Genomic DNA, 19837 nt, shown 5'->3' with positions numbered 1-19837 from the left:
AAAGTTTCTGGAGCAACTATGACCAGTAAAGAGTCTTATGCCATCACTTTATTTATTGACTGAACCAGTATTTAGAAACTGATGTACGATCCAGCAAATTTTTCAATATTGGTGGATCCCTAGTCCCGAAAATATTAAAAACAAGGAAGAACTGAGAGCTTTAGGGGATAGAATCTTAGGTTACGTTCAGACTGCAACCTGAAGTGACCCAAATCTGATTTTTTCACCCCTATGTGTTCCTGTATCTGATCTTTTAATGACACAGATCAGACTTTTTCAAATGTGACCCAGGCCACTTGGATATGTGCTCCTAAAACCGATACATATCTGATCTTTTGACATGCGACTTCAGTCTGAACGGCCAAGTCACATTCATCCCACCGACACGTCAGGTTCAGAGTCTTGTCAACGAAGGGAAAGCGAGGTTAGAGAGTTAATAAATATTTGGGGGGATCGCTGTATTCAGGCCAAACTGGAGGGGTCTTATCGGAACTAAGCGTTTTTTGAAATGTCCGAGCACAGCTACAGGCGGTTCCTGGCTCCAACTTCAATGAAAAATAAAGATCCTGTGAGCCACATACAAGGAGGATAAAGACTCAAACAAAAGAAGCGGCCGTGGACGTGTAACCTGTCCATTTTACCAAGAACTGGACTGTATTTTGGGAAACAAGCCCGACGTTTCGGCGACTTCTGTAAACACTGAGCACTCTCGCTGCGTGTGACGTCGTCGTGTCCTCCAATGGACATGTGAGACACTTTTGGGACGTTTAAAGTTCACACTGGAGATCACATACAAGCCACGTTTAACTGGAAATGTGAACGACCTCGCAAAAAAAAAAATTATTTCAACAAAAAATCCAAATTGAGCATTAAGCCCTGCAGTCTGAACGTAGTCTTAGTTCAAAGTCTAGAACAGGGGTGGGCAAAATTTTGGACTCGTGGGCCACAAAGGGTGAAGCAGATGGATGGAGTTTTTTGGAAATCCACCTCATAAGAGAACAAAGTAACATGGGATATTTAGAAAACATATCTCACGTTATTGAAATATCCCATAATTGAAAATCATTTGAAAGCATTGCAATAAAATATCTGGTGTTTACTCTTGAAATGACTTTATTATTATTATTATCATTGTTCTTCAAGTTCGACGGGCCGGATTAAAAAGATTAAAGGGCCGCATATGGACCCCAGGCCGTAGTTTGCCCACCCCTGGTCTAGAACAAGGCTCAAAAGCTTACAGAAAGTGAAGAGGATCAAGCTTTGTAGTATAAAAACTGAATGCGATAGAGTAAAAACCCGCTTTTTTTTTACTACAAGCAGGTCATTTTCTTAACGTTTTCCACCCAAAACATTGTTCCAGCTTTCATATATTGAGGTCGATACAGTAATTATCGTGACAGACCTACTTCTGCTTCGGTATGAGAACAAAATAAGTGCATCTGTCATTTCTGAAGCAGCATGTGTTCGGCTCCTCATAGTGCTAATGTAAGGATGAGCACCGCGTCTTATTTTAGCCTTTACGAAGCAGCCCAAGCCTCCGACGACTGCGGAGAATGCACAGCAGCTGTCACAAGACAAGATGAACTGACTTATTTGTTTTAGTACGGAAATATTTCACTGCCCTCACCCCTTCCACACGAGCTAATGCTGTCAGTGTTGGAGCTGCTCTTCTTGATAACTTCATAATTGAAACGTACAAACCGCAGAGGCGTTTGTAAAGGCTTTAAAAAGGTCCATTTTACGCTATTTTCTGATCTGTGTTTTAAAAAAAAAAGTTGTTTCCTCGTCAAAAACAATCCCTGTATCATTCGTTCATTTGTTTTTCAAGATAAAATCAAAAATAAGAAAAAGAAAAAACAAAAAAATGAATCATTATCCATTTTTTCAGTTTTTGATTTTGTGTTTAAATTGCGATGCCGGACTAAATCAGGACTGAACCAGGTCTAAACCAGGTCTAAACCGGGACTAAACCAAGACTAAACCAGGACTGAACCAGGACTGAACCAGGACTGAACCAGGACTAAACCAGAAACCAGGACTGAACCAGGAACCAGGTCTAAACCAGGACTAAACCAGGACTAAATTCCAGGACTAAACCCAGGATCTCATTCCTGGTCTTAGTCCTGGTCTCAGTCCCAGTCTCAGTCCTGATCTGGTCCTGGTCTCAGTACCTGTCATTGATCCCAGTTTCAGTCCTGGTCTCAGTCCTGGTCTGGTCTTAGTCCTGTTCTGGTCTTAGTTTCAGTCCTGGTCTCAGTCCCGGTCTGTCTCCTGGTCTGGTCTTCAGGTCTCAGTCCTGGTCTTCAGTCCTGGTCTCAGTCCCGATCTGGTCCAGGTCTGGTTCTGGTCTCAGTCCTGATCACCCAACAGTCTACACAAACATGACACTCAGTCCTGGTTTAGTCCTGTTTTAGTCCTGGATCAGTCCTGGTTCATCGCAGTTTAAGTGACGGAAATGGGAAAAAGCTGTTATCCGTTTTTTCCATTATTCATTTAAACACAAAATTGCAAACTGAAAAAACAAATCGTTGTTCATTTTTTCATTTTGGTTTTGGAGACAAATAATGAAGAAAACGAATGAACGAATGATACACGGATTAAAAACAGACCTGGACTTGTGTTTTGTTTCATTCACACATGTTGCACACACAAACTCTGCATATTTTGGCTGAGTTCTTAAACAGAAAACACTCTGTTCCACCTTCTCATGTCATGTGGTAATACAGGAAGTGCTCCACTGTGTTTTTAAACTCCACACACCTTCACTAGAATCATTTGGATCATTTCAGCCCTGGAGTTGCCAATCTCTACTGAACTAAAAAGCCAAAAGGAGATGTTAACTTGAAAACTAACGCTACATGACATCGTGAGGTGGAACGGAGCATTCTGAGCTTTGGCGATGTGGACAGACTAATAAACCAGGATTACTCAAACATGTGTGAATGAAACAAAACTCCAGCTCTGTTTTTGATGAGATAACAGCATTATAACATATCTGAAAACTCTCAAGAGTAAATTTTGTGTAATGTAGGACCTTTAACTGCTTTGAAAAAAACAAAAGGAAGTCTCAGTTTTGATATATCGGCATGAAAAGTGGATGTAACAGTTTACAACAAGAGAGTTAAAGATGGAAAAGCACAAAAAACGTCAAATGTCACTCAAAAAACAGCTGATTAAAGGTGCACTGCGTAACATTTGTATGGTCCGCTACCTAATGTCTCCATAAAAAAGTTGTTCCTTTAGCCCTATTCGCACGGGATTAGTATAATCCGTGGACCTTTGGTGAATTGTAATAATTGTGAAGGATACCTGAGATCTTAATCCTGTGTGAATTCGCCATGTCTGTAATTTGTAAAGTAAAAATTTACGGACTTCGTTTATCCCGTGCGAATGCGCTGCAAGTAACACAGACGTGGGGCGGTAATTTACAAATTACCACACGTCCCCAGGTTGTACAAATAGGGCTTTAGTCTAGAATATTCCCCAGTATAGCTTACACCTACCTCCTACAAGGGAGACAAACATGTTACAGCACTACGATACATAACAATTCAGATCTGTGGAGAGTCTCCATTAGCCTGATTCATCAGCCGGTTTCACTGCGTGGAAACCGTCTGACCTCGCAGCATTAGGATTCGATCGCTCAACGGTAGACGGGTACTTTTTTTATTTAACCAATTTGGTCGTGACGTATGTAATGTGCCAAATCCCGAAGTAAGAACAGCAATAACGTCTTTCTCCTTGATAAAATTCACCAAATATTCTCTTTGTTCCAGCTTTCGATCTCGGGAATTGTTGCCAACATAGAATGTCTGTCTTCGTCTACATCCATCTCGACCGCTTTGTTTACTGTTGTGCTGTTCCACAAAAGGGACCCAGACAGGCGCTTGAGTTTGACGTCATGGCTTCACAGCTCTTCTCTGATTGGCCGGAGCGCGGTCTACAACTTGCAGAGTTCTTGCAAACCGTCTAGTGCAGGGGTGCCCACACTTTTTCAGCATGCGAGCTACTTATAAAATGAATAAGTCAAAATGATCTACCTAATACAAAGCCAAGCAAACTGTGCTGCGCCACTTTTTTGGACCCTCACCCACAGTTTGAGAACCTCTTTTTTAAGAGAACTTCCACTGGCACTTTACACAAAACTGAAAGAAGTGAAGAAAGTGGGTGGGATTTTTAAACCTGTTTTTTCAAGTTTTAAACTGCAGTTTCATTCTCTTACTGGTTTTGCAGTGGGATTTAGCCTCTGCACATTTACCAAACCAAACGCACATCGTGACAAACACAGATGCATTTGTGCCCTTTTATTAGGCAAACTTCAGTCAAATGTCGCGGTAGGTCTGTTCTGTGCTGTAGGCGCCTCTGTGCCAACACTGTGACATAAATTTAGATTAGTTTTTGCTTCGCATTTCGTCTTGCCCGTCTAATGAGTGCGGAGGGAGCCTGTGTGCGCTACGCAGGGAGGAGCGGCTCGCTGATGTGAGGCAGATAGACAGGTAACGTGTGTGTTTGAGATGTGCTGCACATTATCCGCGGGTTTTAAATGAGCGCACAGGCTGCAGTGAGACGCCCCGCGCGCTCTCGCACACCGGTACAAGTTTATTGCCGACAGCAGCGGCCATAATGAAACCTGATCTCACGTGAGAGACAAAACCCAGTCCAAACACGATAGAGTCCTAGACAAGTCCTACGACAGTGCGATCTACCCATACTACCTCGGAGATCGACTGGTAGATCACGATGGACGTACTGGGCACCGCTGGTCTAGTGCATTCCGATTCCTGATCTAGCCGCTGGAGAGAAATGAAACTGAGCAGACGCACTAGTTCACAGAAGGAATTATTGTATTTTTGAGCGATAAAAACACCTGTAAAGAATAAACGCTAGATGGAAATGCGAAAAGTCATTCCATGGAACATTCCAGGCAAAGCAATAACATCTCCACGAAGAAAAGCTTTGAACGGAACCGCCAGAAAAGTTACGCAATGCACCTTTTTAAGCGTCTGGAAATTCTTCTCGGTACAAAGTTCAACGCAATGCCACAGAGAACTCTTTAGGTTAGCAAAAGTGTGTGTTTGTGTGGGGCGGATAGCGGAGAAGCCAAACACAGAGGTTGGATTTCAGCTGGAGAACACCCACTGCGCAGTTAGCAGCCCTCACCGCTACAGCACAGCATTGTTTTTGTGCCGTTTGGGTTAATTGGCACCGGGGGGATCCAGGCGAGGGGAGCGAGGAAGCACAGAACATTAGAATCAAAGCATGTGCATGAGGCTGATGATAAAGCTGCTATCTGACAGCTCTCTGGAGGGGCTGGTCCTCTCTCTGTGTAAAAGAGCTCCATCCTGTTGACACTGCCAGTAAACACCTGAGCCTCTGTTGGTCGTGTCCGGAGCTTCCCCTTCAACCGAGAGCAGCCAATGGGACTCCAGAGACACGCCGGGCCATGTCGGACTGCTGTTATAATCATAATATTCACATCCAGATTGGGCTGAACTATGAGATGTGTACAGTTTCGTGTAGTTCTAGTGTAGCTTGACTTTTGGTTCAATATATGAAAGCTGAAACAATATTTCTGGGGTCAGTATTTATCGTGTGTACGTTTTCTTTGCATTACTGGGAAATTTGGGGTTATTTTTGGGCTATATGATAAGATTTGAGCTCTAAAAGGTGAATTAATAACTCATATAACTGATTACAAATGCAAACTAAGTACAAAAGTCAGAGGTGGGGACTTGAATCACTATTTTTAGGACTTGAGACTTGACTTGATAAAATGGACTAAGACTTGGGACTGGACTTGGACTTGAAGGTCAGTGATTTGGGACTTGACTCGGACTTGAGAAGACTTGAGAAGCACTTTTAAATCTGAATTCTTTCTGTTCTGACCATAATGATTCACACTAAGATCTTGTCAAGACATTTAAAAAGCAAAAATTAACTAAATTCATTTCTACAACTCTTATATACTCTATAATACTCATATATAAATATACTTACTATTACTACTATTACTACTATACTATTTTTTTTAAGTACAATTTATCTTAAAAGTCAAATAAATAGCAAAAATCTAAGCTATATTTGGTATTTTGGTTTAAAGATTTGAAATGACTCGAGACTCGACTTGGACTTGCCTGTCTTTGACTTGGGACTTGACTCGGACTTGAGGTCAAAGATTTGAGACTAACTTGAGACTTGCGAAACAAAGACTTGGTCTAAGTAGAGATAAACTGATATTTGGATTCTTTAGTGTACAAGTTATCGGCCTTAAATCTCCTCCAGCACAAGCAGATGTTTTGTTTTGGTCGATAAAAACAAACACAAAAGCTTTATTTGAAAGCTTTGACATGGGGTTGTGGTAAAAAAAAAAAAAAAAAAAGGGCTGTGGGTGAGTTTGTAGTACATTTAAATGGTATAATTTGGGGAAAATAATAAAAACTGGACCAAATATTGTCTCAAAAATAATTGTCAGACCTTATCGGATATCAGTGGCTTTGGATTTTAAACAATCGGTATCGGCATCGGCCACGAGAAAACCCATATTGATCGATCTCTTTAAAAAAGTATTTCTTATTTTTTACACTCTGGTGTATATTTATTGCATCTCATGATTTTTTAACAATATTGTAGATAGGGATGTAAAAATAACCGAAATATCGTGATATCGTATCGTCAAAAGTCTCACAATAATATCGTGGACCATCACAATATATCGAATTACAGGTTTCTCTGCTTAAATTCATTGTTTTGGAGCAGCAACAGCTAAAATAAACACATGGAACTACATAGACCATGATCCTTCGCTCCGTTTCAGTGCAGACTACATGAAGAAATAGCAGTTCTAAGCACTTTTAAGTCTTAGTTCTAAGGCATTTTGAGAGGAAAAAGTATTGTATTCAGAGTTTTGTTTTTGAGTCCATAAAATATCGCAATAAATATCGTACCGTAAGATGGATATCGTGTAAATATTGTAGAGATTTGGACATCGTTACATCCTTAATTGTGGATTTAAAACATTTTTTGCGTTATAAATGTGGCATAAACTAGTCTCAAAATGATCGATTATCATCTACATTTTCTTCGTGCTTCAAAATGTGTTATCGTGACAGGTTTAGAGACATGAGCAGAGCAGAGCGTCCCGTGGGAGAGGCCATATTTAGCTGCTGTGGTCTGTTTGACTTGGTGTAAGCATCGAGTCTTGTCAGAAACAGGAGGATGTGTGACAGATAAACTTCCTGTCAGAGAGTGTGCCCACCACGCAGCACACCGGCTCTGGACTCATGGTAAACGGTAAATGGGCGACGTTGACTCAGTTAGTAGAGCGTTTGAATCCTGCTCTCGATGTAAACACGATTGTATGAACGTGTGTGAGTGAACGGGTGAGTGGTTCCTCGCTTTGAGTGCCTTGACAGTGGAAAAGCGCTGTATAAAAATGTAAAAATTGCCATCATAAATAGCTTTTCAAAACAATCAAGGTGTGTTACAGGTTCTTTCTCAAAATAATGACGTGAATAGAGCTCCAGAGGCAAAACCATGCAACTAGAGATGTGCTAAAATATTGAAATATCGTTATATCGTGATACTAAATATGATGCAAACATATCGAAACATTGATATATCGTAATGTTTAATGTAATGATACAGTATTTATATCGTGGGCTGCTGTATCGATATATCACCAAGAGTATTTTTTGGAATATTTGACTCAATTATTTTGTTACAGCGCTACAGTTTTGTTGTTTGTTCAGAGGAAGGAAACTCATTTATGCGACACATTTGACATTTTCACTGTTTTGATGAGTAAAATGTTTGTGTTTCATATGAACTTTTCGCAGGAAGTGGTTTAACAAAGACGTTTAGTGTCACAGATAGTAAAAATCATATAGCACTAAATAGAAAGTGCACTGTATCGAGATGTATCGTGGCCTGTGTATCAGGGTATGTATGGTATCGGCAACTTCTTAATGATACCCAGCCCTATTGCTGATACAGTAAAGCTATCATGGGCTGCTGTATCAATATATCACCACAACAATTTTTTGGTAAAATTTTGTTTCGGTGCTACAATTTTGATGTTTGTTCAGAGAAAGGAAACTTATTTATGCAACACATTTGACATATTCACTGTTTTAATGGTTACAGTAGGTTTATTTCTAGGGTTGTAACGATATCCAAGTCTCACGATACGATATCGTCACGGTATGAACCTCATGGTATGATATTTATTGCGATATTGTGGGAAAGCTCACGATATAGTGGGGAGGCTTACGATTAGGGATTTAACAATATCCAAATCTCTCTGTACATCTCACGGTACGATATTTATTGCGATATTTTGTGGAGGATAACAAACAAAACTGTAAATATGCTACTTTTTCCTCTTAAAATGCCTTGACAAGACTTAATCCAAAGACTTAAAAGTGTTTAGAACTGTTATTTCTTCTTGTAGTCTGCACTGAAATGGCGCTCTATGTAGTTCTCTCTGTCTTTTTTTTAGCTACTGCTGCACCATAACTCTTAATTTAAATTACAAATTAAATGACAAGAGACTTGTAATTCGATATATTGTGATAAGAACTTTGATGATATGATATCACAATATTTCGGTCATTGTTACATTCCTATTTATTTCATATTAAATTTGCACAAGTAGTGGTTTAGCAAAGAAATACTGTTGTTAAAATGTTTTTGGTTCTTAAAAATAGCGTTGTATAGCAGAATATCATGTGTAATATATCGATTATCGCCATATTGTAATAATATCGTATTGTGAGCCATGTAGCAAGTATCATATCGAATCGTGAAGGACCCTGTGATTCCCAGCCCTACGTGTAACCACTGTAATCAATTTATCGACTTATCCTTCAATATCTGAAAGCTGGAATAATGTTTTTTGAGGTCAATATTTATCGTGTGTACAGTTTCTTTGCACTACTGGTAAATTTTTTTGTTATTTTTTGGCTTTATTATAAGATTTAATCCGGAACAGGTTGAATAAATCACTTCTATGAATCATTACAAATGCAAACTAAGTACTAAAGTCTTTCATTCTGCTGTTTATTTATGGCAGCGTGTGTTTTTTTTTAACAATATTGCACATTTAGAATCATTTTTGGAGCGATAATCCCGCTTTTTTGTTATTGTGTCAGTGGAGTAAGTTCGTTTCAATATCACCGTGCGTATTTTCTTCACTTAGTCATTTCGCACTTCAAACTTTGTTATCGTGACAGGCGTAGTGAGCGGACATCACCTTTGTGTAAATGCTGAGTGACATTACCAGCGCTCTGCAGCCAAACATATGCTGAACACATGTGGAGATGCTCTATAATAAATATAATGACCACAGTTGCTTCTGTGTAAATACTGCTGTATGTCTAAAAGCTGACACACTATTTGGGCCATTATTTTAGCTGCGAAACAAGTCCCCACTGAAAGCGCTGGGCGAGCCGTCATGTGCGTACTACCACCCTTGAAGGCACAATGTGGAACAGATTAAGAAAGCCATTAACCCATCTTGTGTGAATTAGCAGAAAATTAGGAGTGAGCACGACGTGTTCTGTGCGTACAGTTAATTAGAGGCTAATGTGCAGTGATTGGACACAATTACACTTGACGAATGGCTGCTTGTTAGTTATTATATCATTGCTTGCTAATAGACTGCAGGCACCTCATTTAAAAGATCTGTCTTCGCTGCAGACTCTAGCAGATTTGTAAGGGCTGACGTTCGCAGTAGCTCAACCATCAATTCTACCTACTCATTTTCGCTTTACCAGACTGTTCTAAATATATTTGTGTTGACTAGAGCTGCAGATTGGCCTGTCACGATATCACAATTATGCGAAATAGTAAATATAGATGGTAAACGATAATACTGAAACTAATCTATGCCGCTGACACACTAACAAGAGCAGATTTAAACCACAAAATGATTCTAAATGTACAGTTTTGTTAGAAAAACACGAGCTGTGATAAATAAACAGCAGAATGACACTTTAGTAGTTAGTTTGCATCTGTAATGATTCATAGAAGTTCATTTAACCTACTACAGCGCCAAAAAAATAACCACTAATTTCCTAGCCTGATTCATCAGCCGGTTTCACTTCGTGGAAACCGTCTGACCTCGCAGCATTAGGGTTCATTCGCTCGACGGTAAGCGGGTACTTTTTTAATTTAACTAATTTGGCTGCTGTTTGGTCGTGGCGTATGTAAGGTGCCAAAACCTGTAGGAAGAAGGGCAATAAGGTCTTTCCCCTTGATAAAATTCACCAAACATTCTCTTTGTTCTCTTTGTTGTGCCATGTTATAATGTTGTTCCCTCATTAAAACATGTCTTAAGATGTCATCCATGCATGTTTCAATAATTTAGCAATCTCTCCCAGGCCCTTTTAGAATCCTTTTTCCGGTTAGCTGTGAGATTCTGTACAAGGCTCCGCCCACAAGCCTACATCACCCTAGCCTGAATTATCCGCCGGTTTCACTTCGTGGAAACTGTCTGACCTCGCAGCATTAGGATTCGTTCGCTCGACAGGTAGGCGGGTACTTTTTTAATTTAACCAATCGCTGCTGTTTGGTCGTGACGTATGTAATGCACCAAAACCCGTAGGTAGAAGAGCAATAACGTCTTTCCCCTTGATAAAATTCACCAAACATTCTCTTTGTTCCGGCTTTAAATCCTCGATCTCGGGAATCGTTGCCAACACAGAATGTCTGTCTTCGTCTACATCCATCTTGACCGTTTTGTTTACTGTTGTGCTGTTCCACAAAAGGGACCCAGACAGGCGCTTGAGTTTGACGTCATGGCTTCACAGCTCTTCTCTGATTGGCCGGTGCGCGGTCTACAACTTCCGTGGTTCCTGCAAACCATCTAGTGTATTCCGATTCCTGACCTAGTCGCTGGAGAGAAATTAAATTGAGCGGAGGCACTGGCCTGGCTACTAATTGCCAAGTGGTGCAAAGAAATTGTACACCAGATAAACACTAACTCCAAAAAATATTATTCCATCTTTCATATACTGAAGGATAAGTTGATATAGTAATTATCGTGACAGGCCTAGGAAACAGTAACCCGCTTCTGGCTCCACTGACTCCAGCTGACTTTACACTGCAAAAACAAAATCTAGTCAAGTTAAGATGACTTGAATGAAGAAGGTTTCATTATGATTTGAGTAAATTTCACTTGACAAGTAAAATTATCTGCCAGTGGAATAAGATTTTTTGTACTTAAAATATGAAAATACATCTTGCTGCACTTAAAATAAGAAAAACAACAACTTTCTGCTCTTAAAATAAGAAACGAAATTGAATCTTGCTTGAATTAAGAAAAACACACTTATTCCATTGGTAGATAATTTTACTTGTCAAGTTGAATCTGCTCAAATAACGTAAAATGATCTTTTTAATTTAAGTCATTTTAATTGACCTAGATATTGTTTTTTTTCCAGTGTACGTTTCCAGTTGACTTTTCTCAATGTGACTGCTGCAGTGAGCTTTGCCATTTTGGTCTTAAAATGTTTGTATTCATCTATTCCACATGATCTTGGTGTTTTTATTTCTCTATTTTGTTCATGAATAAATTTCTATTCCTAAAATAAAATTCACTTCTATAACCACGAGCCTCAGTGAGCTTCATTTGACTAGAGTAGGATGCTATGGGTGAAGTCACACACGTTAGTCTACTTCATTACAGTGTCTATGAGCAGTGTTTCCCAAAGACTGGGTCGGGATTCTCAGGTGGGTCGTAAAAGATTTTTTTTTGGGTCGCCTTGTCACGATCTGCATGTATGTCTGCAATATACAGTTCTGATACATGTTGAAATGTTAAGTTGTTAAGTGTTTTGTATAATTTCTAATCTTTTTGTAATTATTTTATTGACTATTTTGTTCCCGTATTTCTGGTTCACTTAAATGTTGAAAAGAAAAAGAAATGGGCTAAATTTAATGTCCAAATAGGTGACTTATGCAGAGGCAGTGTTCCCATTAAGCAAAAATAGACAGCTGCCTAGGGCCCCCAAACCTGGAGGGGCCCCCAACCAACTGCCCTCACTGCTACTAATGGCTTTCAATATGACATTAAATGAGAGTAGTAGTAGTAGTACTTTTAATCAATAATCATAAGAAAAATAATAATAATCATATGTAATGGATGTAAACAAAAATATAATTGTACTAGCAAAAAAATAAAACTACTTTCAGTTCTGGTTTTCTAGTAGGCGACCGAACTGATGTTAACCTAATGTGCATGGGGAAAAATAAATACATATAGATATAAAAAACAAAACAAAACAAAACAAAAAATGGTGCATTATAGTGTAAGTTCGCCTAGGACCCCCAAAATTCCTAACTCCACCACTGGACTTATGGATCCTTTTATTGCTGGTTCAATGACTGTTTTACATAGTTTAAACCTTGAGTAATAATAATTGTTCAGAGAGACACGATCTCTCAGTCAACAGTAAAATATCCTCATTAGTGTTCAATAACTGCCTTTATTTTGTGATTTACGAATAATGTCTATTGACTTGGGTTGTGAAGTGGCTTTTAAAATAAGGGTACCCAGAAAAAGTTTTGGAAACACTGTCTGTCAAGTCCAAAGAGCCTCCTTAGAAGTAAAGTGCACAAAGGGATCTTTCACAGAGCGTATAGGGGTTACTGTAACGGGATCCATACCTTTATTCCATTTTGTACAAGTTTGTGGATGTCGAGAAAGGGCTCCTTGAGCATGACGAGGTCGTGGGTGAGGATGCGCACGATGCCCTCCCTCTCGAGGACAAAGAGGCGCTGGGACCCATCTCCACAGTGCACTGCAGACACCGGCTGTCTCAGACCACTCAACACCTCCTGGGCACAGTAGCAGTTGTGTTTGTGTTTCCTGGGCAACCGGCGAGACACAAAAGGTTAAAGACTCACAATGCTACAGCGAAATCCCATAAAAAGACTTCGGACTATTCAGATCATTTGTATTTTGAAATGAAGCTGTGTCCTGAAGTCACATTTGGCTGAACAGTCACTACACTTACATTAAACACATGTGTGAAATGTGCATACATAGCATTGTAAAAGCCAGATGACAAACCTGATATCTTCTATTTTTTCATCCCCCAAGTAGTTTGAATCCAGGCCATGAAGTGGTTTTCGCTGAAAATCAGGAAAGCAAAGACTGCCATCCCTCCTCCCGTAGTACTGGCAGAACTCATCTACATCAGCCTGGAACAGCTCTGGAAGTAAAAGCAAACAGGTACAATGACTTTAATTATTTATAATTCACTGAAATGAAAGGTAAAAGTGCACTGTGTAACGTCTCTGGTAGCAGGTCCAAAACTTCAATTCCATGTTATTTTTTTCCAGAAATGATCTACAGTATATTTTATTAAACCGTACATTTTATTAAACTATCTCCATGGACCTGCTCACAATTATAAAGCACGTTTTTGCAGTAGTTTTGAGAAATTAAAACACCTGTAACTGAATAAACACAAGATATATTTGTTTAATACTGTGGGACATCCCAGTTAAAACAACACTCCACCAGAAAAGTTACACGGTGCACCTTTAAACACTGTGTCATAGCCCAGTAACAATAACCAAAATATCGTGATATTGTATCGTCAAAGTTCTCACAATAATCCATCACAATATATCAAAATACAAGTTACTTTGCTTAAATTAAGAGTTATGTTGCAGCAATAGATAAAAAAAGACAGGGAACTACATAGACCATGATCCTTTGCTCCATTTCAGTGCAGACTACAAGAAGAAATAACAGTTCTAAGCACTTTTAAGTCTTAGTTCTTAGGCATTTTAAGAGGAGGTTTTGTCCACAAAATATCGCAATAAATATCGCACTGTGAGATCGTAAAAATATCGTACCAGGAGATTTGGATATTGTTACACCGCTACCAAAAAGTACATATTGTGTTCATGAGACGTGCTTAGTCTAAGAAAAGACAGAAGTTAGGAGGATCTGCTCGGGCCAAATGTTCAGTTTGAAGTGCCAAATAAATCCTGACTGACTGGTTTCTAGTGAAGTGAAGAGGAAACAGAAGGAAGCGCTAATTTTAATCAACCAATAAATATGCTTAGCCGTTATTACAAGAAACTTTTTTATGTAATTGCCAACGGAAGAAACGGTAGTGTCATTGGTAGAGGTTAGGGATGGAGCAAGATTTTTATCCCCTTATATCTTAGAAAAAGGGTGAGAAGACATAGTTCCAAAAAGCAGTGATAAAAAGACAGCAAAAATAAAACAAAAAAGCCCAAGATTGTGAACTGAACTGCACAATTTAGTCATTACAAATGTGTTAAAATGTCATCTTGTCTCGCAATCTCATGTCTCATCTCGTCATCTTGTAAAAATTCTGACACAGTAATGAGTTGGCTTCTCAGTTCAAGTCTTACAAAACATGTTCACAAAACAGGATAAAGAATATGAAACCAAAAACACCGATGCTCATTTCAAACATTCAACAAAAACATATTATAAGTAGGGATGTAACCATATACAAAACTCTCTACAAGGTATTTCTGCGATATGCATCTCACGGTACGATATTTGTTATACTTGTGACACTTTAACCTTTTGAAATTCCTTGACTTTGGTTCTGCCATAATCCATAGAACTAAGATTTAAAAGTCCTGAAGTCCTATGGTTATGTTAAATGGAGCAAAGGATCATGGTCTATGTAGTACCCTCTGTTTTTTTATTAATTTAAGCAAAGAAACGTGTAATTCGATATTTTGTGATGGCCCACGATATTATTGTGAGACTTTTGACGATACTATATCACGATAATTCGATTATTGTTACATCTCTACTAGGGATGGGACAAGATCTCCTGCTACAAGATCTCGCGAGACAAAATTGTGACAAGACTGTGCACAGATACTGAAAAATTTTCTTGTGAAATTTTTCCCCTGTGTTTTTTCATTTGGATTGGATAAAAAAATTTAGTTAAGTACTGGTGATTTCCATTTTTTGAGAAGCTATAGTCCCAGAAAGCAGGCTTATAATGGCAGCAGAAATATTAAATCAAGTAAATAAAAAATTGTGAGCCGAAAATTGTGAACTGGATTGCTAAACTGGATTATAAACAATGTCAAAATCTCGTCTTGCCTCGTTTTCGTTGATCCAATCTCGTGTGTCGTCTCATTTTGTGGAAACTGTATCTCTTCCCACCCCTAATCCAGAGTTATAAGCAAAGTTTGACTTAAAAAAAAGGGAAGGACCACACGTATGGCATCCTTCTCCACAAAGCGTTGGTTCTCAATGGCCCTTGGTGACCTAAAAACAATCCTGCTGATTCTATTTCCTTTACCGAATCCCTGTGAGGACAAGCCCAGCGCAAACACACCAGGGGTAAAAACACAAACACAATTCTTTCATCTCCCTCTTTTGCCCCATCCCGACCGCAATGGCCGACCGCACGGGGGTTTGGAGGTGATAGGATATCCCCTTGAAACATCTAAACAAAACATGAAGATCAAACAGCGCTGCGGCTCTACCACCCACTCGTTCGTCTGGAGTTATCTTAACCATGCTGGTCGGGGAGCGGGAGGGGAGGCAGGAGGTGGAGGTGGAAGTGAGAGTGAGAGTAGTAAATGTCTTTATGAGGAAACAGGACCTGAGAAAAGATTTACAAGTGTTAAGATGGCCCCCGTAAAGGAAACTGTGTTATGTATTTTGCCTGTAAATCTGCTAAAATAATTGTTTAAAAGCAGGTTAGGCGTTGTTGTCTAATGCTTCATAATGCGATTTTCCCCATTGACTTGTGGGTTTCGATAGTGTATTAAAGGGACAGTTTGGAATTTTGGATATAGGACCTCATTTCCTTGTGAGCCAGAGTGTTGGAGACGTGTGGAGACACTTTTTTAAATATTCCATCCAGTCCTTGTATTTGCAGAGGTCACTGGTGCTAGACTAGTGCATGTCAATGGCCATAGTTAAAACAGTCTTACCCACTCCACAAAACTCCCGAAACAAATCTATTATTACACCAGACTGTCCATGTGAATGTCTGTGCTGATAGAATAATATCTGAAATAAAACTAACCTTGCATCACATGAATCGTCGCATGTTGAGGGACTATTTTCTCATATATCAGTCCGCCGCTGCTGAAATTTCTATCAGGAAGTACGACTCACTGCTGCTGCTCAGACATAAATAATTCAAATGCAAGGTTGGTTTTACTTCTAAAATTATTCTTTCAACACAGACATTTACTTCGACAGTCTGGTGTAATAATAGTTTTGCTTAGGGTGCACTGTGGTAGCCTGATTCATCAGCCGGTTTCACTTCGTGGAAACCGTCTGACCTCACAGCATTAGAATTCGTTCAGTCGACAGTAGGTGAGTACTTATTTATTTAACCAGTCGCTGCTGTTTGGTCTGTAATGCGCCAAATCCCATAGGAAGAAGAGCAATAACGTCTTTCCCCTTGATAAAATTCACCAAACATTTTCTTTGTTACGGCTTTAAATCCTCGATCGCAGGAATCGCTGCCAACACAGAATGTCTGTCTTCATCTACGTCCATCTCGACGCTTTGTTTACTGTTGTGCTGTACCATAAATGGAATCAGACAGACGCTTGAGTTTGATGTCATGGCTTCACAGCTCTTAACTGATTGGCCGGTGTGAGGTCTGAAACTTCCGGGTTTCTTGCAAACCATCTAGTGTATTCCGATTCCTAACCTAGTTGCTGAAGAGAAATGACATTGAGCGGAAGCACGGTGGAGTGGATAAGACTGTTTTTAGTGGCAGGATAACTATGACCATTGACATGCACTAGTCTAGCACCAGCGACCTCTGCAAATACAAGGACTGGATGGTATATTTTAAAAAAGTGTCTCCACACGTCTCCAACACTCTGGCTCACTAGGAAATGAGGCCCTATGTCCCAAATTCTGGACTGTCCCTTCAAAGGTCCTATATTATGTAAACTATACTTTAGTGAGCTTTAAGTTATGTTATAATGTTGTCTCCTTCTCAAAAACAGACCTGGAGTTGTGTTTTGTTTCATTCACAAGTTTGAGTAATCCTGCATTATTAATTTGTCTAGCTCAAAATGCTCTGTTCCACCTTGTGATGTCATGATAAGTGGCAGTTTTCAAGTTAATATCTGCCTTTTACCTTTAATTTACTAGACATTGGCAAAACCAGAGCTGAAATTATCCAACTGATTCTAGTGAAGGCGTACGGAGTTTAAAAACACAGTGGAGCTGGAGTGCTTCCTGTATCACCCCATGACATCACAAGGTGGAACAGAGTGGTTTCAGTTTGAGAGAAGAACTCGGTCTAAATCTGCAGGGTTTGTGTGTTAAACATGTGTGAATGAAACAAAACACAACTCCAGGTCTGTTTGTGATGTAGAAACAGGATAAAAAAAAAAGAATTAATACAATTTGGGAAAGAAAACAGACTTTGAAATCCAAGTAAATCAAAAATGTAAAAGTGTCTGAAGATTTTTTCCACACTGACCCACATTTAGGCAAAAAGGTGGCGTAAGAGTGGAGTTATGATTAATGATGAACAAATATACGGTAAAATAGTTTATATAGTTTCCTCCCCGAACTTCACATCCTCCTCCACATCTCTGGGCCTCCACATCTACTCCCTAAAGGCGCACTGTGTAACTTTTCTGGTAATTGCTTGTTTCCATGGAGATGTTTTTGTTTTGCCTGGAATTTCCCACAGTTACGGGTCCGATCTGTGGAGAGGTGACTGCGCTGACAATAACAATGTTTGCTTTTAAGGTATTTTTGAGCTATAAAAATGTCTGATTGTCTTCATCAAGATGTTCCGCAGTACGGCATTAAACTTACCTACCTCCATAAAGACAAATATGGGAACCAGCAGGCCAAGTTACAGGTCAGATCTGTGGAGAAGCTAGTTCACTCACAGTACAAATGCATGCTTTTCGAGGTATTTCTAAGCAATAAAAACACCTGTAATTGAATCAGTGCAAAAGATAAATGACTTTAATGCCGTACTGTGGAATATTCTGAGCAAATCTATAACATTGAGGTGAGACAAAGAAGTCACGGGCCTCCACCAGGAAAAGTTACACAATGCAGCTTTAACGTAAAATAGATCCGTGAAGACAGTTACTTGGCGGCAGAGGTGGGGCCAAGTCGTCGTTTTGCAAGTCTCAAGCAAGTCTCGAGTTTTTGACCTCAAGTCCGAGTCAAGTCCCAAGTCAAATACAGGCAAGTCCAAGTCGAGTCTCGAGTCACTGGCCCATAAGTCCAAGTCAAGTCCAAGTCGTCCGCTTTGACCTTCAAGTCATTTCAAGATTTTAAACCAAAGTACCAAATATAGTTTAGATTTTTGCAATTTATTTGACTTTTAAGATAAATTGTACTTATAAAATCGTAGTATATTTATATATGAGTATTTATAGAGTATGTAAGAGTTGTAGAAATGCAAATATTTTCTTTTTAAATGTCTTGACAAGATCTTAGAGTGAATCATTACAGTCAGAATAGAAAGAATTCAGATTTAAAAATGCTTCTTACGTCTTCTCAAGTCACTGACCTTCAAGTCCAAGCCGAGTCCCAAGTCTTAGTCTATTCTATCAAGTCAAGTCTCAAGTCCTAAAAATAGCGTACCAAGTCTAACTCGAGTCCACGTCACAACTGTACCAGAAAAGTTGCACAGTGCACCTTTAATCTTTAATTGTAAATCAGCAAAACCGATTAGACGAGACAAAATACTGACTAACACAAACACAGGAACGAAAGCAGGAGTGGGAGATAGAGCCCCGTCCGTTTCTTTGACTCCCCTGCTAATGTTATACTTCCATCTGGTTATCTTCCAACACAACCTGGGTGGCCCTCCCCAAGTACTTGACATCTTGATGCACTTGAGCAGTTTTACATACACACAACCTTTGTAGAAAAATAAATGTGTCATTCGTCACCACATATGCTGATGTGTGCAGGGGCTGAGGGGGGGGAGAGAGGGAAGAGTCTGGGTCTGGGTCTGAACAGGAGTGTGCAGGGGCCGACGGGGGGAGGAAGGAGTCTGGGTCTGGGTCTGAATGGGAGTGTGCAGGGGCTGTGGGGGGGAGGGGGAGGAGTCTGGGTCTGGGTATGAACAGGAGTGTGCAGGGGCTCAGGGGAAAAGGGGGAGGAGTCTGGGTCTGAACAGGAGTGTGCAGGGGCCGAGGGAGGAAGGGGAGGATCTTGGGTTTGGGTTTGAACAGGAGTGTGCAAGGGGCTCAGGGGGAGAGGGAGGAGCTTGGGTCTGGGTCTGAAACAGCAGTGTGCAAGGGGCTGGGGTGGAGCCTGGCCTGGGTATGAACTGTAGTGTGCAGGGGCTCAGGAGACGAGAGGGAGGAGCCTGGCGGTGGAACGTAAAGAAGTAAAAGTACTGTACATAAAGTTGACATGTAACTTTTCTGGTAAGAGTCCCGCACCTGAACATACGCAATCCAGTCCTGCACCAGGTCGGGTACCCGCAAATAGTTGATGAAACGGGCGGGTTTTAAGGTTTTGGAATTTTACGGGCAGGTCAGGTGAATCAAATAGATATGATGCAAATATTTATTAAACTATCATGTACAAATTGTCGTAATCACAGTGTGCTCAGTCGCCTACAGGGGGCTACAATAGTTACACTACAGTCTACGTCACTGAACAGCGACCGCGGAAATTTTCCCCAGAAGCATTCATGGTTTGAGGAGCATCGGCATGACAGATGAGATAAAAATTAAGTTGGAGAACGGTGATTTAACTTTGATATAATCACGGGTTAATGGGCGGGTGTGGTGCTGTACTGCGCAGGTGCGGGTGGGTCTCTAAAAATGGACCTGTGCAGGATTCTGATGCAATCCACCTTATTAA

General features: G+C 40.0%; 1 protein-coding gene across 1 annotated transcript in view; it reads right to left on the bottom strand.

Moving 5' to 3' along the window:
* hhip (hedgehog interacting protein) overlaps window positions 1–19837 on the bottom strand; it is a 62878-nt gene that overhangs the window by 33215 nt on the left and 9826 nt on the right. Inside the window, exons 3-4 of the mRNA XM_020920432.2 lie at window positions 13073–13214; window positions 12667–12868 (exon numbers count right to left, since the gene is read on the bottom strand). Coding sequence (XP_020776091.1) covers window positions 12667–12868; window positions 13073–13214 — 344 coding nt within the window. The remainder of the gene's footprint in view (window positions 1–12666; window positions 12869–13072; window positions 13215–19837) is intronic.

Source organism: Boleophthalmus pectinirostris, unplaced genomic scaffold (genome assembly GCF_026225935.1).
Source record: "Boleophthalmus pectinirostris isolate CB_2022bp ecotype Guang Dong unplaced genomic scaffold, ASM2622593v1 HiC_scaffold_22, whole genome shotgun sequence".
NCBI classification, from domain to species: domain Eukaryota; kingdom Metazoa; phylum Chordata; class Actinopteri; order Gobiiformes; family Gobiidae; genus Boleophthalmus; species Boleophthalmus pectinirostris.
The sequence above is the reverse complement of the archived record's forward strand: the minus strand, read 5'-3'. Positions and strand labels throughout refer to the sequence as shown.